Source organism: Gymnogyps californianus, chromosome 1 (assembly GCF_018139145.2).
Source record: "Gymnogyps californianus isolate 813 chromosome 1, ASM1813914v2, whole genome shotgun sequence".
Lineage (NCBI taxonomy): Eukaryota > Metazoa > Chordata > Aves > Accipitriformes > Cathartidae > Gymnogyps > Gymnogyps californianus.
Window position 1 is genome coordinate 164,318,617 of NC_059471.1, and position 27,838 is coordinate 164,346,454.

At 44.6% G+C, this 27,838-nt stretch overlaps 1 protein-coding gene across 1 annotated transcript in view; it reads left to right on the plus strand.

Annotated features, from left to right (window-relative positions):
• Nucleotides 1-27,838, plus strand: part of GRIN2B (glutamate ionotropic receptor NMDA type subunit 2B) — a 169,583-nt gene that overhangs the window by 129,550 nt on the left and 12,195 nt on the right. Inside the window, exons 4-8 of the mRNA XM_050900803.1 lie at nt 9,571-9,779; nt 10,099-10,270; nt 10,942-11,095; nt 12,651-12,776; nt 15,714-15,943. Coding sequence (XP_050756760.1) covers nt 9,571-9,779; nt 10,099-10,270; nt 10,942-11,095; nt 12,651-12,776; nt 15,714-15,943 — 891 coding nt within the window. The remainder of the gene's footprint in view (nt 1-9,570; nt 9,780-10,098; nt 10,271-10,941; nt 11,096-12,650; nt 12,777-15,713; nt 15,944-27,838) is intronic.

Below are 27,838 nucleotides of genomic sequence, written 5' to 3' on the forward strand. Positions count from 1 at the left end.
AGTGTGAATCCAGGGCCAGGATCTGGACAAAGCGTGAGCAGCGGGCGGGGACAGCATTTGCAATCAGCTGCCCAGAGCTCTCAGTGGTGGGAGAGGAAAGAAACAGGGGCGTGCAGCTCTGTAACTGCCTTCCCTGAAATCTTGCTCCCAACATGTGCAGTAATTCCTCTGGGGGAGGCGTGTTCCTCCCCTTTTCACCAGCGAGAGAAGAGCTGAGCACCCTGTGTCTCTCTGCGGAGGGGCGTGCATGTGGCCATGCCTGCCTGTGCCTCTCTCGGCAGGTGTGCATCTCTGCACGGGGGCAATACAGGGCTGCCATGTGGAGGGCAGGGGCTCTGGCTGGTGTATGCAGGATGGGGAAGTGTTTCACCCACTGCGACACCCCCCAGTGAAAGTTAAAAGATCTCTCTATATTCTCAGAGATGGTTTTCAAAGCAGTGCTTTTGGTCTTGCTTGCACAGCTCAGAAAACAGTGAGGTTTAGGCAAGCCACCCCCTCCCTCTTCATGTTGCCTCCTCTCCTAACCCTGCTGGGGCCTGCTTCAACATTTAGCTTTTCTCAGCACAAGGAAATGTTTTTGGCCTTCCTCTGGATCTACATTTTTAAACATTCCTTCAGCCTCAGGTCCCAAGAGATGCTGGGAGAGTTATTCGCTCTGTGTAAAGAGTAGGGGGAACACACGTTGGGGTTTTGTACACTGCTGTACAGGGACCCACTTACCAGCCGAAGCTCTAAACCATCTCCCAGACTGCGGTGTGAATTGGCAAGCCCATCCCTCCCTCTGTGTAACATGTTTTAGGGGGAAAAAAAGTCTGAGTGAAAGAAATGAAAGCTCAGCAAAATGCAAACCCAAGCCCAGCACTCAACAGGGAAAGCCAAGGGGAAAAATCATTAGATAGGGCATTACATGCATGGACACGTACTGGATGCAGACACACACCTGCACAATGCGGATGCACTCCTAGAGACTGTGAAATGCTTTCATAAAGCATTTAGATGCCTATACATGCACATAAAAATACATTTTTCTTTAAACCTTTGTGACTCCCGAACCCCCTGTGACACAAAACATGCAATTTTACCAGTATCCCCGCTACATTTTCCCCTGCCCCATGCTTCTGCAGAGGAAAGCAGTAGAGATGCTCAAGATGAAACCTTCTTTCACCTTAGATGAGCAATGATAGGGGCAGTATAAGCTCCCTGGCTTTAGATTTTATTTCCCAGACCAGAATCAGAATAGACTGATGTTGCTGGAGTTTAGGACATTGTTTTAAGCTCCCCTCTCCTCATACAGAGTCATTTCAGAAGGGCATGATGGCTCTAAGGATGCAACATTATTGAAATAAGAGCCTGAGTCAGGTGCTGTCACTGCCTGTTAGCTGGAGGTGGGTTATGTTGGATGGTACAGTCAGTCTGCAGTGTTTGTTAAGATATAATTTTTTTTCTAATTCTTCTTCCAAAATTCTAACACCTGATTTGCCCTGCCTAGAAGCTATGGCTTTGCTGAGTTACATCCTCCAGCCTACTCAGATCACAGTCCACACTACCATGAACAGCTTCCTCTAACCTCTCCCCTCATGTCTCCTAATTATGCCTGTGCTGATTGCAGTCTGCATTTCCATAAACCATGATTATGTGTACATCAGGTAGCACTGAGGACCTTGAACAAATATGTCCCCCTGGAAACCACGCTGCTCCTGCATGAGCCAGCCTTGCCTGGATGATCTACTTCCTGGGCTACCAAGTTAACATTATCACCAAGAACAACACCATCTCCCAGAGGGAGCTATCAGGTGATCCTGGCTGGTTTTATGCCTGTAGTGATCTCTTGGTACCTTTTGTTTTGGAGGAATGATTTACCAAGGCAAACACTTTGGCATTCTCACAGCTCTGACCTTTCTGTGACACCAATGGAGCTCCATAGTACACTGACTTTGCAGAAGTCAGAAGCACTCAAAGTATATCTCATTAACCTTCTCAGGCTAATCATGGCAGGGGACAGGACCTCAGCAACTGCAAAAAGCATATAAATGCACCAGGAAAGAAATGTTTCAGCAAAAATGGCAAGAGCTGTGTAAATGCCAGACCTCAGTAAGCTAGGGGACTGTGTTTCTGCAAAGAGCTTTTATTCCCAGAATGAGTTGTAAAGCAAGAGCAAGTACTTCACCCTGTCTGTATTCTAAGCTGAGCCTCTCTCTAGCATATGCTAGGTGCTGTATAAATATAGAGGGAAGAAAATTCCACCATCTCCTGCAGCCTACAAGTTTAATTGAAAGGCTATTAGAAGCGATTCCTGCTTCTGCAGGTGCAGTGAAGAAAGCAGCCTTCCCCAGGTGGTTGTGGAAGGTGAACTTGAGGTTCAGGAAGGAGTGTTGTTTCTGTGTTAATTAATTTTGCATGTGGAGCATTCACAACCATTTCTTGTCTGCTTTGGCTGATGTGGCTAATTAATCACCTTAAGTGTCTGTAAACAGGAGATTTTTACTCTCTGTGGCATCTCTTCTCCACCTGCTGTAGACCAGCCTATGTGAGAATAGAGACCTGTAGCATCACAGGAATTATACATTTAGTAATGGCTGTGATGTCAGCACTGTAAGTGTGAGAGTCATGACTTAACCAGCTTGGGTGAAGGCTAAGAAGAATGTTCTATTCTCAGGGCACTGGAGAAGGTGTTGCTGCTGAATGAGGGAAGTATGAACCTAGGAGGTGGAGATATCAATAACAAGAGTCTTTGTGTTCATTTGGGTTAGCTGGGGGCAGAGATATAATGATTAAGACTGAGTTTTGACATCTGCAGGCTGAAAAGTCAAGGAGAAAAGGTTTTCCACAGAGGAATTCCTCCTCTTGCTTCTGCTTACTTAATGCCACTAGACTGGAAAGGCTCACGTGGTCCCATCCCTGCTGCTCTAGGCAGTAATATCATATAGCCCTATATGAACAAGTTGTGCTTCTTCTCGACCCCATTTTAGTTGTTTTCACAGCTCCTTTCGGGCAGCTGTTCCAGAACTTCCCTCCTCTGATGGTTAAAATCCATCTTATTTTCAAGGCAAATTTCCTCACCACCAGTTGTTCTTGTACCAACATTGTTTTTCTGCTTGAAAAAACTTTTTCTTCCTCCCTTGTGTATCTGTCCCCCCTTTATTTATACAGAGCAGTCATATCCCCTCTTGGCTTTCATTTATCTAGGTTAAACAAGCTTTTTAATCTCCTCCTTTAAGGCAGGCTCTCTGTTCCCCTAATCACTCAATCCAAGGTTATTTCTGATAACTGGCTTTTCTGTAAGATTCCTCGCTGCTTTGCCCAAACCAAGTGTAAAACAGCACGACCTATTGCCTGTTGAGTAATTTTGGGGTGAAGAAATGTGTCAACTATCAGATCCAGAAAAAAAGACATCAGGGTCCTGCTGTTAAAATTTGCATTTGTTCTCCACCTTATCTCTACGAAGCTGAAGTCTCCCATAATGACTTAATTCCTGATATAATTTGCCTTTAATAATGACATCTCTATCCAAACTGAAAGCCAAGCCTGTGGAGCTACAGTAGATCCCTGTAGTTCAGTCCTGGTGGAATGTCTTGCACTAGCCTTCCAAAAACTATCTCAATCCCAAATGATTCCACTTTATTTATACATGATTTATTTCTTCATAGTCTACTGCAGCATTAAGGTTACAAAAGCATCCCCCAGGTTTACCTTTACTTTTATGTACCCTGAGCAGTGCATAATTCCATTGGCAGTGTCCCAGTTATAATTGCTATTTCTATGGTGTTTCTATTATTCCTACAGTAGCCTTTTTCAAGTCCTGCCCAGTTGTTCTGGTTTTCCCATGTCCTCATTCAGGATCTGTACGAATTGTACTGACAAGACTCTTATTTCTCCCTGGACTCTCCCTGCTTCCCAGAGGGGTTAGGTACGCTTTTCCATCAGCTATATTACCAATAACACTGCTATTTTCTGCCTGCTGCCCAACATCCTACCTTTACTTTTTCTATATTTGATCTTCCCTTTTTCATGTATTAAAATCATGTGAAAGTTACATAAGGTTTTTCCAGTTAACTATCTGACAGCAAAGATAAAAGACAAGAAGTTTTCACGTTTACACCATTCACAGATACATGCTGTGTATGTTCCCTCATCTAGCTCTAGATACATGTGTATGTCTCCTCATTTCCATACTATTTGTGAACCTCATGGCCTTTTCTGTGTTTATCTACCCAGTGCACCCCAGAGGTGAAAACATACCATTATCTCCATTTTACACAATGTGTAGTTGAGGCACAAGGGTGCAGATCAAATTCCAGAGGTCCTTGATGGAATAGGGAACTTCTGCCTTCTAATCCATGCTCTGTGTTGTTGCCTTAGTGCTTCCCCACTGGAATGAACAAGCCCCTCAGCTCCTGGGGGAAAAAAAAAAGTGATAAGGGAGGAAACGTTGAACTTTTGGGGAAATGCAGAAAGCAGTTCAAATCCCAAGTGAGTTTGGAATGGTCTTTCCTTTATTCTGTAAATGAAACCAAATCCCTTTTGTTCCTTTTGTATTTCTTCTATACCAGGAGTAGCAGGAATTGAGAGAAGATTTTAAATGAAAACAGTGGTGCAAAGCACGGTGCAAATGGGAGTCTGAATGAAATAAAAACTATCAAAAGACTTTGCCCAGACATAGTTCTCCTGCAGCCTGTTGAAAAACAAGCACCTGAAGGTTCAGGCTTTCCCCTGAACCTTCACCCCACATGTGAATGCGATGTCTCTGAGCATCTTGCCTAAGAAATGTATCTGAACATTTCTGGTTTTATCCAGAATTGTATTCTGCTGCCTAGTCCTTGAAAGGCAAATTTCTAGGAGGTTTTGTTTTTCCATCTGTTAACATTAGTTAAGAGGTTTCTCCAGATGCTCTTGTGTTTTGAAGTCCTGCCTTGGCATACTAGAAGGAGTTCAGAGATTGGCTTCTGCCCTGGCTGGAATAGACAATTTTGGAAGTTCATGGGAGTAGCTTGTACTTGTCCATACTACCCATCTGGGTAAGGACTTTGTAAATGGTGAGACTAGGTGCTGGTCATTTGAACAGGTGGTTGCTTTTGCCAATGTAGCATATAAGATATCCACTGAATGAGACTACCAGCTCCTCTGTGTTATAAATATCTTACTGACCTGATAACACTGAAAAGAGCACATGTAGAAGAATAAGGAAATATACTCTCCTGGTATAAATTGCAACAAGAAGATTTAGGTTAGACATCAGGAAAAAAACCCTTTTTAATGAGAAGGACAGTTAAGCACTGGAATAGACTGCCCACGGAGACTGTGGGCTCTCTGTCAGTGTAAGGACAGGTTAGACAAACATCTGCCACAAGTGGCTGTTACAAGCTTTACCTTCTCTTGGGAGGAGAGAAAAGCCTCTGTTAAGAATTAGTTTCAGGGAACTAGTATGATACACCTTTCATTAAAGATGCGCATTAACATACTGCAGAACACTTTTATTCTGGCTGCATTATACCGCGGTTAAGGCAATTTGCCAGGCTGCTGGAAGGCTCTCGGAAAGCTCTCACTCATTTTCCCCTTGCATAGGCAATCTTACCTTTTGTCTGCATGGGATAGCTTATATACTTAGGCAAACCAATAGCATATATGATTGACTTTTTGTTCTACAATAGCTCTCACTTTCTTTCTTTGCAAATGTATTGGACTTCTACTTGCAACAGCTTGTTATCCAAAGTAGGATCTTATATTTAAGGTAAAAGTTAGCTGCTCCCCTCCCTCAACACCTCCAAATTCATCCCCAAACCAAAGTGACTTTCCATTCTTGATAAGATCAGATGTGGTGCAGACAGAGCAAGGGGAAGCTAAGGTGAAATTCTGGCTCTTAGGAGCCCTGCCCTGGCATACAGGAACATACCTAGGGATTGGAAAACATGATTAGAGAGGGGGTTTTAAAGATCCCTAGCATCCTTACTTTTGCTGATTCTGTGACCCTCCAGGGCTCCTAGTGGGAGTTTGAATGACTAGACTCTGATCGGAGAACGCCCAGTGGGTCTTGAAACTGCAGGGTGACAAATATGTAGGATGCCTGGGATGGTTTATTTTTCCTCTTTTTGCTGAGGCAAGCACTGAGCAAAAGCTAAGTAATAACAGTTCACAAGCTGTTAATACCAAATACCCTGAGACTTCACAAGTGCCTTGCTCTGCTCTGCACAGCTTGGCAGGTTATATTCTTTAAGAGTAGGCATCATTACCTGGACAAATCTGTGACATTTAATTCTGTTGTGGCTAACCTCTGTCCCCACAGTGAATTACTCCTTCCCTCTCATGGCAGATTATCTAGCATATGATGCACATTTGTATTTTCTTTCTCTTGCATTCTCTCCATCCTCTGCACATGTGGTGTTTCTTATTATCCTTACTGTCCTTGCCCACATGTTGCTTAAGCCCTCTCTTTAACTCCATGCATACACATTTGACCTTTGCCTGCATGAGCATGTAAAGAAGTCTGCCCCCTCTTAATTCACAAAGCTTTTCTGACTTTGCTTATTCATATCTGTACATGTCTGCAGGTACATGGCATGCCTGATTGTTCAGGTTAGCAATGAAATGTAGTATTTGCACATATTCTTGAGACACTCCTTAGTTAATTTGAAAATTTAGGTCAGAACATTCCCTTACATCCTATTTTTCTTCCTTTTTGGACAATTTAGAATGCTTTTATTGGGATAATAAGGAAAGGACATGTACTACTGTATTTGCAGGTTAGGTGCTTCAGTGCGCAGGAGGCTGTGGCAAGACTGTCATTGTTATCCTAATTTCATAATGTTGTCCGTGTAGTACAACACTGTGAAACGTGCCTGGCACACAGCCTTATGAACTCCCCTTTCTGTCCCAGAGAACTTCTGGGTAATTACGAGTTGGGTTTGCCTATCTGATCTAATTTATCACTTAGGGGTTTATATCATGCCTATTACTGTGATATCTAAGTGCTGCTGAGATTCTGCAAGATGTCTCTTTCATCAACCCCTTATTTCTATGGTAAGTTAATGTTACTGAGCTGAAGTCTGGGCTGTTCTGTGCGGCATCTTAATCACTGGTCCCTACTGAGCCCCGTGTGTGCAGTTATTCTCCTTGTCTGGTGGCTTCACTGAACTGGTTTTGGGGATTTGAGCTCAGTTACTTGAGGGCTAAAGTTGCACTGCAGAAATCTCTGGCTCAGATGATGATAAATTGACCTGCTTGGTCCGTGAGTGGGAAGTCCAGGGCTGAGCAGACCCTGGGTGAGCATGTGAGTATATGCTTTTTATTCCCTCAGAAATGCACTCTCCACATCCAGGCTTAGGTGCCACGGCACCCACCGCCTCTTTGAGCTCTACACCAAGAGGAATTTCCAATGTGACTGTGGAAATAGCAAGTTCAAAAATCTGCAGTGCAAGTTACTCTCAGAAAAGGGCAAGGTGAATTCAGGAAATAAGTATAATGACAATTTCTACAGATATGAGTACAGACCATCTGCTGCCCTAGACAACACTACCTGTCTTTTGTGGACAAAAGGGGCCACCAGTTCCTGGGGCTCCCAGTCTGCCAGCTTTCACCTACTGCTAAAAGTGTATTTAAACGTTAAAACAACTGCTCCCTGCCCATTCAAGTAACAAAAAAAAAAAAAAAAAAAGGAGAGAAAAAGAAGAAAAATAGCTGTGTACCCTGCTTGCTGGTCCAAGCAGCGTGGTTCCATGGGTGGAGGGAACATTAGGGGCAAACTCTCCTTGGCATTTTTTGCCAACTGCTTGTCATAAGGGCCCTTGGGAAAGTAAGACCAGCTGCCTGGCCACTTCACCCCCTTCTTACAAAACCCACTGCCTTGCCCTCACTGAGGCGCTGTGTTCACACTGCAGGGATGGATGGGGAGGCTGCTGTCTCTGGGTGATTTCTTGTGCCTTTCTTCTCCCTCCACAAGCCCCCAGAGTGGCTTTTTCTTTCATGGCCAGATGAAGCGTTTGTTTGTTTGTTTTGAAGGTGACAAGTGTTTTATGTGAATTCTAGCTGCTCTCAAATGCCAAACCCCAGCTGGGCTTTGAGTTTCACAGAATAACCGCTGACACCTAATGAGTCTCTAATAAGTGCTTCTCCCTCCTGTCCTGTCATTTAAATAAATAAATGACTGAAATTTGGAGGTGGTGGGAGGGGTGTTGGATTGCAGTAGAATGAAGCTTTTCTGTTTACCCACCAAGCAGGTACACTGCTAAGAGCAGTCGTGCAAGCTTCCCACACACCCACGCTGCCTCTGCCATCAAGTCAACATGTCTCAGCCCTGGCCTGGAGGGCTTTCTTTGAGGATCGTGCAGGAAAGTTCCTTCTAAAGCCCAGTTAGTTTCTTGCCCTCTCAGCTTCAGCTGCCAGCCAAGGTGCTAATTAGTGTCAACTGTGATGGTGGGAATTGAGAACAAAGGCAAGACTTTGATAGTTGAAAGCATAGTTGATGTTCAGGTTCTTTCTTTTCCTGGAATTTTTGCAAGGAATGGTCTACCATGGGCAGTCGGTATACTACACCTATCGTTTCTTCAGGGACTGGAATGGCTTCAAAACAACTCTTACTTGTGGCAGTAGGTATAAGGCAACTGAGTCCCGCCCCCCTTTTCTGACCGCTGAAGATATGATCTCTGTTTGCTTAAGAAATGGAAAATGAAAAGATCTAAAATTGCAATATATCCTTATGGGAAAAGTAGCAAAATTAAAAAATCATAGATGCCCTTTGATTTTATTTTTCATGTGTCAGAAACAAAGAGCAATTCCTTTTTTCCAGCTAAGGTATGTAACCAAGTCATTGTGAAAGGACAAGAGCAGGTATTTCAGTAAGGCCTTAGCAGGGGATAGCAAGAACTACTGTTAGCAAGCATCTCTGTGTTCTTCTCCTGTGAAGACACTCCTGAAAATGCAGAACACCTCCCTCTTCAGTTGCCTGTCTCTTGGAAGAACTCAGTCCTGACTAGGAATGGGCAACCTTTTTCCAGAAGAAGGAGTTATTTCTGGACAAAATCAAGTTTGGCTAAAATGAATCTGATGAATTTCACTGAAAACAAATGAAGACAAAATTTTGAAAAAATAAAGAAGTTCTATTTTGACTTTTTCAAATGAAGTATTTAAATTTCTCTGTTCAAAGTAACATTTGTTGCAGCATTTGTATATATTTCTCCTCTTTTTTAGCACAAAAAACCCCATTTGTATTGTGGCTAGTAGGCTGAAGTCAACATTTCAGGAGACAACAAGCTCTGTTCCTGTTGTTTGGCTGAGAAAGTTGAAAGACATCATATCTGTTTGACCATGGTGATGGTATCCCCCGGTCATCCACTCACTCTCCCAGAGGGCGAGACCATCACAGAGAAGAGGCAACCTAGACATCTTTCTTGTTCTCCACTTCCCCCTGGTTTGAACCCACTTACTCAGAGCCTTCTCCCAAGAAATGTCCTCATCTTACATGAGCCGTGAGCTTGGGTATTCCAGAGTGGTCCTCCTGCCCAGGCCTGCGGGAGCTGAGGTTGATGCAGAGGGATGGGGCAGCTAGAAGTCTATCTTCTGTGGTTTGTGTCTCCACAGGTGGGGAAATGGAAGGAAAAAAAGTTGCAGATGAAGTATTACGTGTGGCCCCGCTTTGAGCTGTATCCTGACTCTGAGGAACGCGAGGACGACCACCTGAGTATCGTGACCTTGGAAGAGGCACCGTTCGTCATTGTGGAGAATGTGGACCCCCTAAGTGGCACCTGCATGAGGAACACGGTCCCTTGCCAAAAACGCATAGTGACCGAGTATGCACCCCTGGGTTTTTCTCCTCCTATTGGGCTCTCCCTTCTCAGGAGAATGTAGAGAGTCTGTTGGGCCAATACCATCATATCCTGATAATCCTTTTTAGAAAAGTCACCTCTGTTTGCCCAGCCTGGCCTGTGTCCATTCATGACTGGCCCCTTTGGGCAAATCATTGTAGTGTGTCCCTTCACCCTCCAGCACAGATAGCACAAGTGAAATTCTCCACGTTATATTGTGGGAGGGGGAGTGCATACTGACAACAGAAGGGAATTAAGGGAGTTTTCCCCAGTCTTTTAACTCATTATTGTTGTGACGGTTCAGGAACAAAACGGATGAGGAGCCAGATTACATGAAGAAATGTTGCAAGGGGTTCTGCATTGACATCCTCAAGAAAATCTCAAAGTCTGTCAAGTTCACCTATGACCTCTACTTGGTGACTAATGGCAAGCATGGGAAAAAGATCAATGGGACGTGGAATGGAATGATTGGAGAGGTGAGCAGCAAAGGGAGGGCATGGTGGGCTTCATCCCTGGGCTGGGTGACATGGGTCAGGTCTGGTGTCCCATCATTATTGGGTCCCCTTCCGGGGCAGGGACAGAGGTGACTCTATAGAAATGATTGGCCTGGATTCTTTCTGGGCACTGGGTGAATTAATCTGCTCTGACACTCTGACCATGACTAACTTTCCTGTTCAACGATTAATTATTATTCTCTATAGTGTCACAAATTTGGCCTTCACAGTCAAAGAAAGAGGGTGATATCCATGCACCAGAGAGGCTGCAACCTAGATTATGCTTAGATCGTATATAAGGTGCATAAAGAATGAAATAAGACTTTGCAGTGTTAGAGGGAGGAGAAAGCAAGGACAGAAAAATGAGATAAGACGTCTTCTCAGTGGATGATGTGTTTATCCTAAGACCTCTGTGGATTTATTTTTTATACACATACCAGCTTTGAGGAGAAGATTAATGTCTATAGATTTCCTGAAAGAAGAAGGTGTCCTGATGAAAGATTAGAAAGGAGAGATGATAGAAACAATACAGGGAATGGGATTACAGGAGTAAAAGGACTGTGTGGAAAGGCAGGAAGGTGAGAAGGGGCTTGGCTGTGGTGCTTGAGAGGTGCCTTGGGTATGTGCGTGATCTCTTCCTTTCCTTCCTCCAGGTCGTCACCAAACGGGCCTATATGGCTGTGGGATCCCTCACCATTAATGAGGAGCGTTCAGAAGTGGTGGATTTCTCTGTGCCCTTCATTGAGACGGGAATCAGCGTCATGGTGTCACGTAGCAATGGAACTGTCTCACCTTCTGCCTTCTTAGGTATCATTTTAATCTAAAATTAAAACTTCACCCAATGTTCATCAAAAATTAGGTGAAGGTTGCTTGTGATTCTTAGCCTGAAAGTTCCTTTTTGGGAGTACCTGTGGGACAGGTATATAAAAATAAACTGTGAAGTTTGAGTTCTAAATCCCAAGCAAGCAAAATCCAGGCAAATGCAAACAGGCACTGCCTAGGAGTTCCAAGGCATTTCTCAGCAATTGTATGCCTAATCTCAGCAAAGAATGGGCTCACTCAGAGTTGTCACCTACTCTGCAGCACGTGGTTTCCCAGTGACTCAACTAATAGCATGTTCAAGGAGTGTAGGCCAGAAGAAAATTGATTCAAACCTTATAGCTGGTATGCCATAGTACTTAGTGATAACAATTACCAATAGATTGTTGCACTTTGAGAGACATTATTTGTAAAGAAGGTATTAACTTGACCCTTCTTGACAGAGCAACTGGTAGAAGTTAGAGCTCTAATAGAACTTTTCAAGAAGAGTTGAGCCATCAGTTCTGTGCTGACACTGTGTCTTCCAATAAAGTGATTTCTAATGTCCTTTGGTGGTGGAGGGTGATCAGAGAATGCAGAAATGATACTGCATTTCCCCAAGACATCCATGTCTTCCTAGTATCTACTATTTGGCTTTATAAAATGCTTTATGATGCAGCAAACACAGTATATGAGTTATATAATTACTGTCTGCTCTCTGCCAGCATCCTGAGAACATTTACAAACAGAAACAACTTTATATGGGTAAAGAAATTTTTCCAAACCTCTTTAAGTTTTAGGAGTTTCATGACTACTCACTCTTCAGGAGTTTTTGCCTTTAGCCAAGTCCACCAATATTGCTGGGGTATGTAAAAGCAATGATAAAGTTAACTCCAAAATTTTAAATTGCAATTTAACTGAGGTTGCAATATTGACTATAGTCTGGAGAAAAGTTCTAAGTTTCTTTGATCTGGTTCAGTCCCATCTTTATCTGTTCAGGCTTGGAGAAGGAGAAAACCTGGCAGAGATCAAACACTTGCAGAATATGAACGCTAACATTTCTAGAATGAGCCAGTGTGCCCATTGCTGCAGGAATGGAATAGCTGAAAAACTACTATCATTATGGCTGAACCTCAGAAATTTGGAGATGCTCTTTGGCTCAATGGCATCTTGAACGTTGGATGCTTGTCTGAAACTCTGCCAGTTCTGCCTGATTTTCCCCACTCTCTCCAGATGGTGCTGGAGGACTTCCTGGGAACAGTCTTTTATCAATGCATTTTATTTTATCAATGCATGCCACAATGGCTACATGTAGTTCCAGATGGAGCCATGTGTCACAAATGTAATGGTAAGAAGGAATGCAGTCATTACAGAGATAGAAACTACACTTCTCCCAGTTCAAGAAGTTTTTCAGACTCAGGTCAAAGGCTTTTTTATAACTTCTGTTTTTTCCCAGCCCAGTTTGCCCCACACTCTCACTGGGGTGCTCTGGAGAGCAAAGGAGGTGAGGGAGCGGTGAGGTGGTGTATCAAGTCTTTCACCATGGTTTTCTCTTCCTCTCCAGAGCCTTTCAGTGCTGACGTATGGGTGATGATGTTTGTGATGCTGCTTATCATCTCTGCGGTGGCCGTCTTTGTCTTTGAGTACTTCAGCCCTGTGGGCTATAATCGGTGCCTTGCTGATGGCAGAGGTAAGGGGAGTCCCTCCTTGCCATGATCCTCTCTCGCTTCCAATCCCAGCTCCTTTGTCAGGGTGTTTCCTTTGCCTTGAACACGCTACAGATCTGGCCTGCTCTGAGCTCTGCATTTGGACTAAAGAGGGCAGGGATGGAGGCAGAAAAAAGGCTCTGAAGAGAGCAGATGTGTATAATGGGTAATTTGCTTGGCTCGGGAGATGGAGCTGTGTCGCCTTTCATCTCTAAAGCATGCAACAGCTCCAACTCATTTCTCATTGAGGGAAAATGGGTCCTGGTAGCTGGTGCTGGCAGTGCCTACGGTGCTGTGCTCTCTGAGGCAATCAGAGGGCTCAGCGCTGTCAATCCACCCTTCAGTGTTACATCTCCCCGGAGAGCAAGCCTCTCTGCCGGCCTCCCAGCATAGTGCTATGTCCTCCAGACTCTCTCTCACTTGCTAAGGCCGACTGAGAAAGTGGGAAGCTCATTTTCCTGGGAGTGAGCGATGGATTATTTTGCAAGGACAGCAGGAAAGATGGGAACAAGTGAGTGACCCATCTCTGTGGTTCTGATCTTCAGAAGACAGCCTGATGAGTTCAAGAGAGGATGGACAGACAGCCTAAGAGACAGCCTTTTTTGCCTTATTGGCATGAAGACAATTAGCAAGTTGAGCCTTCTGTCATCTCCATATCTTCACCCCCTGATGAATCAGCCCTTCAAACCTTTCTGGGTTTATTGGTCTGTTCAGAGTAGTGGGAGAGAGACAGTTATTGGAAAATGCTCTCATTTGCTCCCCAATCTGGTGCTTTGAGTGAATTTATGCCAGCAAATTAGAGAGGAGTGAAAAAAAAAAGTGTTAATGAGAATGCAGGCAGAACCACATATATGGGGAAGCGGAGAACTTCCCTCTTAACATGGAGTTGTGGAGGGCCTTTATGGCAACTGATCATAACCACATGGATCTGTGGACACAAGTAAATACTGTTAAACCTGTGAGTCTCTTGAGAGATATTAATACAGATGTGGAACTGGAAGCAGGTCTTAGTACAGGTGTGCAGTTGTGCAGTTATTAAGTTCGTTGAACTGCAGCTGCAAGTATCAATATTTCTGAGTAATTATGAATAGTACTGCATGATCAGGCAGATATTATCCCTGACAGATGTAACATGAAGATGTAGAAATCTGCTGCAGAGACTGCAATGTTTATTTGGTAATGAACGCTCTGGCTAATGTTACTTTGGCTGCATTTGAACTAGTCTGCGACAGTATACCCCTGCCTCCCACACTTGCATTTCCTCTTTACGGACACCGAGATTTTCTCTCCAGGGTCAGGTGGGCATGCCCTGATCTAGCCCCTAAATGATGTTGAGTTGTTGTTGGGGCACTCAAAGTTGGAGAGCTCAGAAGGATTCCGGGTCCCTGGTTTGGATCGGAGGCTCCCATTGCTGTCTTGGTTTGTGGCTGACAAAGTAACTGTGAAAGCACATGGGGTGATCAGTGGAGAGAGGAAGGCTTTAGGAGGGAACTTCTCAAAATTTCCTTACACCTTACAGTTCCCAGCGATGATTTGCAGGCCTTGCACCTGAGTGTCTTAGGGCATATTAGGTCGAGAGAGATATAAAACTACCACTCTAGCATGTAAAAAGACAAGGACTGCCAAACCATGGCATCTAGAGGCTCCAGTTTTGCCAGGTGATTCTGCTTTGAACTTGGTGTGCAGTTCCCAGGGTGCAAAATGAACCCCTTGCACCTTTCAGTTGTATTTAGAGTAACACAGTTAGTGCTTTCAGATGATCTATACTCTTCACTGCTCAGGGGTTTGGAGAGGAGTGTCAAAACTTTCTTCCCGTTTGTTCCTCTGCTGGAGCCAGCCTTAACCACAGGCAGCAGCACTAGGCACCAGTCAGCCTACCCAAGGGAGGAGATAAAACATGGGATGCTAACCCAAAAAGTTGCAGAGCCAGGTTGGCACCATTGGAAAAGTGACAGACCCTTGAACTGTGCCAGAGGGCTCTTGTCCTAAGAGGGTCTTCTCGGTGTCTAAAGCAGGATCCTTGGAGTAATTGCATCTGCAGTCTCCCTGACAGCTCCTCCTGTGCTCAAGTTGAGCAAATTTTGGTTTGGGTTCCCACTAATGGAACAAGCATTTGCCGGGCATATGAGACTGCTGGGAGACAGGCAGGATTTCACAAGTTTTCAGGCCTAGTTCTTCATGAGCACACATGGGTTTTGGGGTATGAGTGAGCTTCCACACTGAAAAATGAATAAGGGTAAAATAGCAGCTTTTAAAACACTGGATCTACTCCTGGACTATCTGGGGCAGAGCTGCTCATTTTCCTGAGATAGACCAGAGTATATGTCACTGTTATGTACCTTAGACACAGAACATGGGGAGAGTGAGCTGTGTTCTTCTCTGGCTTGTGTGTCTTCAACAGCCTGGGTAATGAAACCCTCTTGCAGAGGTATTTGTAGAGCCCTGTTGTTTCAGATGGTGCTCTTCCTTGCACCTGTACAAGTACAGTGAAGGCTGTGTTTTGCACAGGTGTATGCTGTGAGTTCAAGGACAACATCACTGTTGAATAGCTAGAAACAAGGGTAGAATTTTCCTGAGCAAACTCTATTTCTGGTGACAACACTTGAACTGAAATGGAATGTTTGGGCTTTTAGATACTCCAATCAGATACAAAAAAAGCCCTTGTATAAAGTTTCAGTGGAAATCTTTGAGACAGAATAAATATGGAAGCCTGAGGACGTTTTAAAAAAATAATTTTTCAGGGTCGCACTTTGCTGAGATATGGTGTCATGAACATAGGGGAGCACAGCTGCGGATGTTCATCTCACATGTGGGAATAGATATTGCTCTTAACTCTGAAGTCAAGACGCGTACGTGAATAGAAATGCAGACCACTTACTCTGAGATGCTCACTGTGGGATAATGTTTCTCAATCACTCTAGAGCCAGGAGGTCCCTCTTTCACCATTGGCAAAGCTATCTGGTTGCTGTGGGGCCTGGTGTTCAACAACTCTGTGCCAGTGCAGAATCCCAAGGGTACCACTAGCAAGATCATGGTGTCGGTGTGGGCTTTCTTCGCTGTCATCTTTCTGGCCAGCTACACTGCCAACCTGGCTGCCTTCATGATCCAAGAGGAATACGTGGACCAGGTGTCTGGCTTGAGCGACAAAAAGGTAATGGATCCACCCAACCCCCCAAAGCAGCCTTTTCCACAGAAGAGGCAGCTCTACCTTCTCTTCTTTGCTTTTACTGGGAAAGTGTTCCGTTCTTTTCATAGCTTTAGTCCCTAGTTCAAATAGCAGAACTGCTCTTCATTGGTATTCAGTTGCATTTTTACATGTTTTAAGCACTTCAGGAATGAATTAGAAACAGAATTGAACTGTGCTTGCTTGCATGATCCCAAACCACACCTTGATTGTCAGCAAGAAATGAATTAATGGAGCTTTGGAGACGATGTGTATAATGGCTGTAACCTGTTTTTTCAGGATGAAATAATTTGTCTGTGTGGGGACACTGGCCATTAGGCTAGGAAATATGATCTGTTAGTTTATTCTGGGGACAAGTTCTGCCCATGGGGGTAAATCAGCATGGCTTTGATGATTTTCTATTGCTTGCATTTGAAGTTATACCATCATTTTTTCGAGGCCTTTGGAGGCTTAGCACAAGAAATTTTTTCCTGTTCAGAGTGTGTTTCGCTGCCTTGTTTACATGCACTGCATTTTGTCCTCGCAGAGCATTTGCTTTTGCTGGGCTCTGCACACTGAGGATTTGAGGAGATTGCTCATGCACGCAGGGTAGTACTGTCTGGTTCATGAGGGTCTGAAGCTTTGCACACTGCTTTATTTTTGTTTTGCGGCAAGGTTACTCACAAGGAATTGAGTGTTGTGAGGCTCGATTGCCCATGCTGAATTTGTTACTCAATCACTGGGGCTGGTTAAGGGGTCATGCCATTGTAGGGCAACCAAATAGCAATAGGTCACACACACTGCTATCGGGGATAACAGCAAGAAGAGGACTGCAAGTGTCAGTTTGCTGCTGCTGGGCTGGTTATAGTTACTGTCTCTTGTGTCCCCCATGATAGTCTAGAAATAAATTGTGGCCAGGCCCCCTGTGTATACAATGTCCTATGCAGCAGGCTGGAAATTCTGTGGTGGATTAATTTTTAAGAGGTTTTTTTTCCCCCTTTTGTTGTTTTTTCCTGGAATGAAATATGACACAGAATAATACAATCTGTGCAGAAGTGCTCCTGTTGTTTGTTTTAATTTCAACCTCAATTTTTTTCACGCTGTCTCCACATTTGCAGTGTGCTGTGTTGAGGAGGGAGTGGAGGGGAGGATGCTTTTCTGCCAGGTGGAGGTTGTTGCAGAGACTCCTTAGAAGCTGTGGACTCCCTCAGACTGAAAGACACTGTTCAAAACCAGCCAGCCCTATCAGAGTTAACATTAGTTTGTCATCATTAGGTTTTCAACTGTCTGAGCTAAATGGGATAGTTCATACCTGTGATCTATTGTTTCATGCTGTGCCTAGGCTCATGGAGAGAGCCACGCTTTCATTCTCATGTTTTTCAAGATATTCTTCATACCTGCAGAGATATGTGCATGAAATATCAATTGAAAGCGGTAACTCCTGGAGCTTCACAGAGCCTTTGGATACAAGTTTCTGGGCCTATTTTAGTCAATTTCACTGTAGGGCTGCCTGTGCGTATTGGATTGAGGTCATTTTCTTCTACTTTTCTTTGCCAACATACCTGGCTTTTGCTTTTGCCTTTGCTATCCTAAAGCATATATGTGCTTTGTTTCTTGGGGAAGAGAAAGGCCACAGTACATACTCGGATCATTGTGGTATGCCTCAAACACAGCTGCTAGTGCAAGTACAACATTTGGGTAAAATTACGATCTACCAGAGCATCTGGAATCAGATGAAAATTGGCTGGTAAAAACTGAAGGCCAACTGCTGCCTCTAGAGAATAAAGACAGGTGGGACTAACTGCATCCAAAAGATGTGAGTGAATGAGCTTGATCTACTGGGCTCATGGATTTCCACTCTCTGAACATGCAGAGGGCCCTGCAGAATTTGAGAGCAGCCATGCAGCTATCTGTCGTGCTGCTTCAAGATGCCCTGGTTTGGGAGGAATTCACTCTTCTGAATCTCCTCTTTTCCCTCTTCCAAAGCCCACATACTGCTTGCAGCTCACTCACCCCCTCAATGCACTGCTTGGCTGGGATGCAGGGTGCAGCCACATCCAGGGCAGATGGAGGTGTGCTGTGCTCTACCTCCCTTTTCCTGCCTGCTTAAATTAGGCAGTTCAGACTTTCAAACGAGGCAGTCACTGACCAATGCCAGGTGGCCAAAAGGAATGACTATAGCTTCCAGTCTCTTCTATCTCCAATGTGTGATCTGGTGTCCACAGCAGAAGTGAGGCAGATCAGCCTCTTGGCCTGCTACATCAGCTGGCAAGGGCAGCTGTGTCCAGCACAAGGAGTCAGCAGAGGACATAATCCAAGCCGACAGGCAAAGGGCTAGTTATCTTAAGGGGTATTGTTCCTACTTGCCTAGACCCAGATCTGCTTGCAAATGTCTTTGTAGCATGACAGTACCTGGGGAAGGTGTCCCACTGGCACTGTACAGCAGCCAAAATGCCAGATGCGCTCACAAAATCCATTACTGTGCCTGGCTGGGGAATGCTTGTCAAGGTCAGGCTGGCTACACCCTGCAACAGCCACCCTGAGGGTCTCCTTGGACCCTCTTCCTTGGGCCTTGCCTGGGAAGAGCCGCTCCGAGAGGACCCTATGGCTGCCGACCTGCCACTTCCCAGAAAAACAGGCTGAAATGCTCCAGCTGTCTAAGGACTTGGACAGTGTTTTGGCTGTACCCCCGCATTTACTTCCTAATGACATGCAAGCCAGTGACTAACGTCATGACCCCGCTGTGCTGTGTGGATGCTTGAGCTGGCCTGTCTGAGCTGGGCTGGAGCAGATACCTCTGTGCCAGGGTAGTAGGTTGGACTGAGGGTGGCTGGAGGCTCCCTATACTGAGCTTAGTGACCTCTGCCACTCTCTCTCTGGCCCAGGTGATGCTCACCCTGCTGCGTGCCACCCCTTTGTGCTCAGCTGGCCAAAAACTGGTGCCTGAGCTGACCCAGGAATGCACCCACGATGGCTGTTAATTCCCCCATGTTAACCCTTGCAGCTGCTAAATCATACATCAAGCTGCGGCTCTTAACGCTGATGCAGCCGTGGGCAGTTTGAAGGAGGAGAAACTCGCTCCTCCCCGAGAGCAGCACTGGCCCCGTGAGTCCTGCAGGTAAAGAGCTGCTCTGACAGCATCTCCCTTCCAGCTCCCTGTGCTTGCAGCATGCCGAATCGCTCTCCTCCTGCACAGATGCCAAACCAGCACCCGCCGCCTCCGCCGGTCCATCTTGTGCAGTGGAGTGGCTGGATGTGGTCCTGGCAGGGGTAGAGCCATGCTGGCCGGGTCAGCTCCCTGGCCGGAGCTCTGCCCGTCGGCGGCAGCGCCGGCAAGCCCAGCCGGAGCATCCTTGCACGCGCCGCCGGGCTGCATCCCTCTGGGGTCCATGTGGAGGGCTGCTATGGCTCCGACACCCTGCGAAAGCCCTGCTGGTAAGATGGCCTGTCGCAGAATACTGCAGTCAGCTCCCGGGTCTGGATTTCATCTGACTGTAATCAGGAGATATAACCCAATTTCCAATAACGGGAGAGCTTCAGACACATTAGGGAAACAAGTGCCTGAGGTATTTCAGTCTAACGAAGGCAATAAATACAGGAAAGATTATATAAAATGAACTAATGTGTGAAATAATCTAATAGCTATACGTAATTTCCATTCATAAACAGTAGTAATAGAATAAAAGCAAATGTGGACAGCCAGCAGGGCATTTAAATAAAATAATTTAGAATGCAGTATGTTAATAATAATAAAAAAAACAGTATCCATGCCTATAAATTAGTTGGAAATGCCAAAGAAGCTAATAAAGTATCAAAATGGTAATTTTGTAATTGACATAAAAAGGAGAGAAATGGATTTCTGCATGCCTGCAAATTAATATAGATTACTGAATTTTCACACGTATTTGACTTATTTGCTTTTCAAGATGTTAATGAAATGTTGAGACAAAGGGCCTGTTTCTATGCAGCGTAGGTCAGCTATTTTTTACAATAGATATGCTTTTTTTTCCAAAAAATTAAGTTTTGGAGTTAAAACTGGCCATTATTTTTACTGAAAAAAAATCTGTGGGGAGCCTAAGAAGGCAGAGGGAAATTCTGATATTTGCCAAAGTAGTTCATTTTAGTATACTTGAACCAAAATACTTTGTTTGATATTTCTGACATGTACTTTTGATTTGTCATTTTCTAAAGTCACTACTCAGAAAATTGACCTACATTAAAAAAAAAAAAGGAAAGTAAAGATTTTTTTTCTGTAACAAAGGAAAGGGACAGACGGAGATAATTGGAAGACAAAACAACACACATTATTCTGAGGTGAATGAAACATTTCAGGTTGATACAAAGCAAAAGTCTCACTGAAAAACCTGCAAAAAAGGATCTGCTCTGTTTCTGCATTAATAGATGCTTGGCCATGAAACTGAAAAATGAATTATTTCCCACATTGTACTCTGCAGCACATTAAATCTAAATTATACAAGGATTCCAGATATGCAGAACACTTAAGCATGTGCTTAACTTTGCGCTCATGAGTGGTGACATTAAAGTCAATGGGCTATTATTCACATGATTGAAGTTAAATGCTTTTCTGAGCTTGCAGCTTTTGTACAACAAATACCTGTTCCAGAGAAGTCTAGGAAAAACACAGAGCGGGTATATCTGTCAGCTAGAAATTTTCCAAGGGGACCAAAAGTGGGGCTCAATCTTGTACCTTGTAAGGTCTGTAAGGGGAAGATTGTCTAACCAGATGGCTTGGAGGCAGTACAAATCTTCCACGGGATCGTGCATTTACTATCAACAGACATTTGTGGTACTTTCACACATTTCTGCATGACACAAAGGAAGTTTTATGTGACAGTGTCCAAAAGCAGAAAATATGCAGTCCTTTCAACAGCAGTATGATTTTTATTGTCAGGAGACCTTTGTGGAGATAGGAGTTAGCTAGACACAAGTAAGACCATGCCACTTCCAACTCTGTCCTCTTGTGATAAATCAGAAGCTTTTTTAAAATGTGTGGCATCTGATGCACCTTACTTGACCAAAAAACAAAAAAATAAGGAAGTCCCCAAACCTTGTGTCATGGAGTAGAGTTGAATTTATTTCCGCAGTGATTCTCTGGGGGGACATCTTCCTGTAAATAAGTTGAACTGTGTTCAGTCTTTTGCTTAAATATGACCTTTATATACAACGTTAGTGGTACTGACTAGTGCTTAATATAACAAACTTTGGTTCATAGTGAAGTGTAGAAAACTCAGAGCTCTGATAGTCTGAAATTTTATGCCTTAAAATCTGATGATTTCTCTGCACTTTTTTGTAAATCATCAGTTACTATAGTATGAACTATTTACAAATACTATATAATGCAGTATATATCTGTGTAATTACATATTATGCTAAAGTCTTCATATGAATAAATAGCTATTAGAATAGCTACAGCATATCCTATGTTAGTAATAGATCTTTCTAACTGGTGACTTACATTTATTGTGTACACAAATATAATCTCAGATAATTTTTTACAGTTGTAGATGGGTACATTTATCGTAGATTTAGTCATTCTGCACTCTTCAGATTGGCACGATTTTTATGCTTTCTGACATCCTTGGAAGAAACCTCTGTGCCTGTGTGCTAAAAAGTGATTCAGTAGTTTTAAGGCTATAAATGTTTAAAGTCAGTGGGTTTTCAAGCATGCTTTTTCTCCCCCCACTTCAGTCCTACTTTCTTTGTCATTCTCCCTCTTTTTTTAAGCTCAGTGCTGCGTAGCGCAGAGCGGCGAGGAGGCTGCGATATGATTTAGCCTTGGCTCAGTCTCTCAGGATTCTCTCTTTTCTGTTGATCTGGAGGGATTTAATGGCAGTAAAAACTTGTAATGGGACTCTTCAGGATTAGTGCCAGTTAAAATGCAGTTTAGTTGGGAACTTAAGCAGGTAAGATACAAGGGGAGGGGATACTCAGAGTCAGACCGTAGGCTTACTTCATCCTTGCTGGAAAAGGAGAAACGCAACCCCTTGGGCTTTGCTGGTGGCACAGATGGGAGTTGCTGGATGAGGGATGTCAGCTTTGGAGCCATGGCACGGTTCTTAGCTTGCAGCTTTTGCATTCCCCCCTGCCGTGTCGTCCTGGCCTTTCCCAGGCCTTGGCCGCTACTGACTCTTCATCTTCCTTTTAACCGGCTCTTGGAGCTAACCCTTTAGAGGCTCTGGGCAAATTTGGTCACTTCTGTGCTAATTATTTGGCAGTCTGGAAAAAGCTGTCTTTGGAGAGTTATGTAAGGGGGGGAGGGAGGGGGAGAGCAAAGGATTGTCCTGCTTCTCACGTCAGTATAAGTCAGCGGAGAGGGAAGCAATGAATATTTTTATTTATTATTTATACGGTACCATAAATGTACTTGGCACTCTGCAGTCAAATAAAAGACAATGGCCCTACCACCAGAATTTGGCAGCCTGAGAGATGAGAGCTGGCCTCCTTCATCTGAGTGATCGGGGCTGAATTGCTGGTGGGGAGGGGTTGGGAGGATGAGACCTACAGGATTAAAAAAAAATACAACAGTCCCCTCCCCCCCCCGCCCTTCATTGCTTATGGCTAGCGACTGTTACATTTGAAGTTATATGTACATACATATACTTGACAAATTTTTGGCAGGTTGTATCTTCCCAGGCACTTTTACTTCACCTGGTGGAAAGGAGCCCTGCTTCTCCCAGGCCTTTGGATATTGAAGGTCAAACTTCCCCTAAGTCTTGGTGGCCCAGCAGGCTTGCTTGCTTCAGGTTTACCTGCTCCAGTGCCCCAGGACTCACAAGGGAGTGATATGGCTTTCATTCCTCTGCTGTTGTCTGCTTGCAGATGGGAGGCAGCTTTCCGCAGAAGGCTAAAGGAAGGCATTATCTCCCACCTCTGGGATGGTGCTGGGATGCCCCAGCTGCCCTGCCTCGAGTGCTCTGCTTTTTGCTTTGCCTCACTGCCTACAGAGGTGCTTAAGAAATTGCACTAATGTGATGACTAGGCTTTTCTAACTACTTGGCTGAAAATTCTGGCCCCAGTGAAGTCTTTGGGAGGTTTGCCAGACTTGCACAGGCTTTCACCCTACTGCCCAGTGGTTGGTACCCACATAGAAGGTGCTGAAGCAGGTTGGCCACTATTAGTGCTCAGAAGATAGGAGGCTCTGACCTGCCTTTCTTAGTGAAAAGGGATGAAAAATGGAATTGCTCCCCCACCAAATTACATCCTCTGAATTTCTCAGAGTGTTTCATAATTTGTTAACCAGCTGTCTCATGTGCAAACAAAGCAGATTTCAAACTCCTCTGTACTTAGCTGCCACCTCTCCTCTCAAGGTCTTTTTCATCAGTTAATTTTCTCCCTCTGAACAAACATCTACACTTCTAATGATATTAACATGAGTGTACTAACCGGCATCTTTCTGCCTCACTAATTTCTGTTTTGTGCTTGCCTAGGATTATTCAGTAGGTGCCTTTTGCCCCATTGTGTTTAGCTTCCAAGGAGGCTGACTTCCAAGAATGGAATACATGGCATGATTTGATACAGGGATAAACAGATGATCTCCATCCTCTACATGCATGCAAGCAAAAGCTAAGCGTACTGTAGCTAAGATCCCGTAGCCCACTTAATTGCAACAGATATGACTCTGCTCATCTGACACCACACTTACTAATACTAGGGCTGTGCAAGGAGCTTTCGTCTCTGACTGGTGAAGCTCAGTGATTCCACCACAGATGTTCTCTGGTAAAGCTTGAAGGACACCTAACAGCATGACAGACTTGAAGCCTATAGCCTGCCAAATGTGTCCTGAGGAAGTTTTAAAGCCTTAGTGTTACCTTTTGGGTGGAGAAGCTGCAGAGAGTATGCATAATGCTCACACACTTGGCAGACCCAGAAGGCACCTGGTTTGTTGGTGGTGGGTGGACTCTGTCCACATGTGATGGTCTGATCCTGGAGTGGCCCCACAGGCCTGGTGTATCCGTAGTGCCTGGGTCAGCAGAAAGACAGTGTGGTCCCAGCATGCACATGTAGGTCTGGCTATGGAAGACATGGGACCCCCGAAATGCCATCTGTGTGGGGCGACACTGCGCTGCCAAAGGTTTTCAGTCTTCTGCTCTGTGCAGAAGCGGCACAGAGCAGGTCTGCACATAGCAATCCAGCTTGCAAAGAGGCTGCACAATCCTACTGTGTGCATTGCTCTGGCAATAACTGCATGTGATGGCAGCTTCTTCCACCAATTGGATCTCTGCTTTCATCTCAGTTATTTTACAAGGGCAACTATTTTTAAAGTTGCTATATTTGAACTCCTTTCTTTTGCTTTCACCTGCCCCCTCCCACCTCTGCCTTGTCCCTAGGTTGCTCTGTTCCTTTCCCTGACCCACATGTGTCCCTATTTCACCACCAGACATTCATAGATATTTCTCTTCTTGTTTGTGGGTCTGAGCCACCCTACATCTTCCTTTAAAAGTGACTTTAATCTAATTCTTTGCCAACTTTGCTGCAGTCAGCTGCACTAACTGATAACTCCTTTCTCAGACTTATCTAGAGGAATTCATGGGTGAAAGCACTATGCAAAGCAAGACCAGAGAATTTGAAACATCACTGGGTATTGAATAATAAGATAAACCACAAAGTCAAAGTCTGAGGGAGCACAAGGTATTTTTATGCCCTCCCAAAACTGACTTATATTGGATTTGATGCTGTTCATTCCCTCTTTTTTTCTCTTTCTTTTTTTTTTGTTTATAAATCAAGGGGTGTATTGTTTGACTGGTGAAGACAAGAAACTGGGTTTTTGCCACTGCAATCTTAGGGCTGATTTCTGCGACTGGGCCCCAAAATCGGGAAGAGTTGATATGGCAACTGGATTCTGAGCTGTGAGGAGTCCCAGCCTCTGCTGAGGAGGTGGAGGGTGATACTGTGCGGGAATGCAGAAGAAGAGAGGAAATTGGAGCTAGGCTAAAAGGAGGATCTGAAAACTTGTAGTCACTTAGAAAAGGCTGTGGGTTCCACCTTGGGAGTAAAAAATGTCTGTAATGTCAAAACTAGGTGACTGTGCAGAGGGGAGAGGGATGCTTTAGGAATGAAGCTTGAGAAGTATCTGTACAAGAGATTCATGAGTAATAGAGGAATGAGCAGCACAGTCTCTTTAGTCTGCTATCCTCACAGTTTATTGTACCAGTGCTATGATTTAGGTTTGCAGTATGATTTTCTGCCTACGCTGTTGGGCTGGCACACTCCTAGCTGGAATGCTATTGTGGCAATGTAAAAGTGCTCTGCACCAACATACCAATAGAGCAGGCTCCATGCTGGAATCTATAGAGCACTTCCTCTATCAGGACACGTGATGGGGCACAGTTGTGTGGATGTGCCTATGTGCATGATCAAGCTGGATAAAGAAAAGAATACAGTAAAAGCCCTGAAGATGGTGCTGGCGGTGATGACTGACATTCCAGAAACAAACTGGTCACCACCTGAATGCAGATCAGGACAGAGTTACAGCTTTGAAGATCTTGCAAGCTGCAGATGACAATACTAAAGGACAGAGGGAAAAGGATATAACATAGAGAGGCACTGAGGAGAGTAATAATGAGAATTAACTCTCATTAGCAATGCTTTTATTGTCTTGCTGAGAGCTTTTTTAGTCTAATGTTCTCTCAGCATCTTGGGGTCCTGATCGGATTGTTCTTGGTGTGGTGGAGAGCATGTCCACCAACCAAAGGCAAGTTAAGGAAAGACCTACTTGATACAGCCAAAGGACAGCAGCAAGAATGGTTGCAGGTCTAGAAAATACAGCTTGCAAAGAAAGACTGAGGAAACTGGGCCTCCTTAGCCCCAATGCAAGAACATGGAGAAGAAACAGCTCAATGGTCTTCAGAAACATAAAATGCACCTTCAGAGAAGAAGAGACTATTCTGATTTCCCTGTCCATGGTGAAGAAAACAGAAAATACTGTAGCTGGATTGCAGCAGGAAGGCTTTAGTTGAGACACTTGGAAGAACTTTCCAATAGTAAAGCCCTGGTATAGTTTGCCCAGGTAATGGGGGAGTCTCCAGCACTAGCCATCTTCCACAGCAGGCTGAATGAAGAGCTGTCAGGAATCATGATGTCTAGGAGAGACCCACTGGAGAGAGAGGGGCAGAGCAGACATCTTCTCAGGGACAGATCCAGGTTTGTGATTCTGCGGCATTGTTCATGGTGCAGCTCAGGGACAAAAATGACATATTTTGGGGGTATGAAAAGGACAAGCCTCCTCTCTTTGAGAGTCATCCATTAGCTGTGAAGGAGTTCATTTCCTGGCTGAAACAGAGGATACAGAAGCAAGGCAGCTAGGGCAAGACATGTTGCTATGGTCATGCATAGTGTATCAAGACTGAAGTGTAGGCATAGAGCTACCTCAGAGTTAGACCTGAAAACCACTGACCCACTCTTTCATTTTTAACAAGTTCTGGATGAAGCTCCTGTGCAAACAGCCTGACTGGATTCCCAGGCAATGGAGAAAGGTGCAAGCTAACTGCAGTGACATGCAGCTGAACCAGAGCAAGAGGGGACAATCAAGGATGTTTGGGCAATGCAGAGAGGTTGTGCTAAAATTATGCACTTGAGCATGGACTTTGCTTTTCTAGCCTGCTGTCACTAAATCTTAAGTTGCAGCTCACTAATAAATGCCATCTTTTTTAGAGATATTTGGCCTGTGCCACAACAGATATCTGCTGGTTGTACAACTGCCAAAAGAGCAAGCAGAGTGCTGCTTGTAGATGCCTGCACAAAAGGTTGTGACTGATGCCCTGATGGGCAAGTTCAAGAAAGTGGTGGGCACTTTGGGCTGTCTGCTACCCACAGCAGCTGGCTCCCTGTACTTTTGGTGGGAGAAGCTGTCCTGAGGGCCAAATCGTCCAGTGGCTAGATTCAGCTGTGCAAATGTAGATGTCTAGAGCCAATTTAGGTGCACCGGAGTATCCAAAATACCCTCAGGTGGCTGGCAAATCTGACACAGGGGCTATGAGAGACCTGCTCCCAGGGTGAAAATCCCTGGGGCATCTCAACTTGGCCCTTAACAGTTGGGCAAATGAACTGAACCCAGAGTATCTAACATGGGCTCAAGCTCTTTTGGACTTGCAGCTAACAAAGGAACTGAACCTGGGGACCTTATTTTGGTGGGTCAGAGCTGTGGAGCTTCCTGTGGTAGAAAATTTAAACTGAAGGTCTGGGCCTTACAAAGTGAAAGGAGCCCTCCCAGAGAAGCTGTTTAAGGGTAAGGCACTACACACGTACACACATGCACACTCACACCAAGTTGTGCCAGCTCATTATGTTTTCCAGGAGGGGATTATTTTTTTTTAAAGCAGTGTAAAAGTAGATCGACTGATAAAAGAGAGCCTTTTTGTTGTGAGAGCTTGCTGAGTTTGGGAAACTGCTTTCAATGTTATTGGCAAACACTTTACAGTGTAAACAGGGCCTACATCAGGCAGATAAATAAGTGCAGATGCGCTTTTCTGTAGGAACCATTTGGTGATAGACAATATATTGAAAAAAAAATTCTCATCAAATTAATTGTGGCCAATTAGACATAACCCCTTCCCCTCATCGCTGAATCCCCTCCAGTCTTGGCTGCCTGAATGGGAAGAGCTCCTATCACCTGTTTCATTATGCAGATTGATATTCAAACATCTGAGAACAATGCTGCTTTCTGCACTGCACGGCTCCAAATTGCTAATGAAACAGCTCTGCCAGACAAGTCACTTAAACCCGCTCTCGCTGCTGCTGCAGACAGCTCTCATGGCGAGTTGCAGGGGGGAGCAGGAAAGGGGCTCTCCACTCTGAATGTGCTAATAGCCCCCAGCCTGTGTGTTTATCGCTCTCCAGAGCAGGAAGATTTCTGCTCTCTGATTC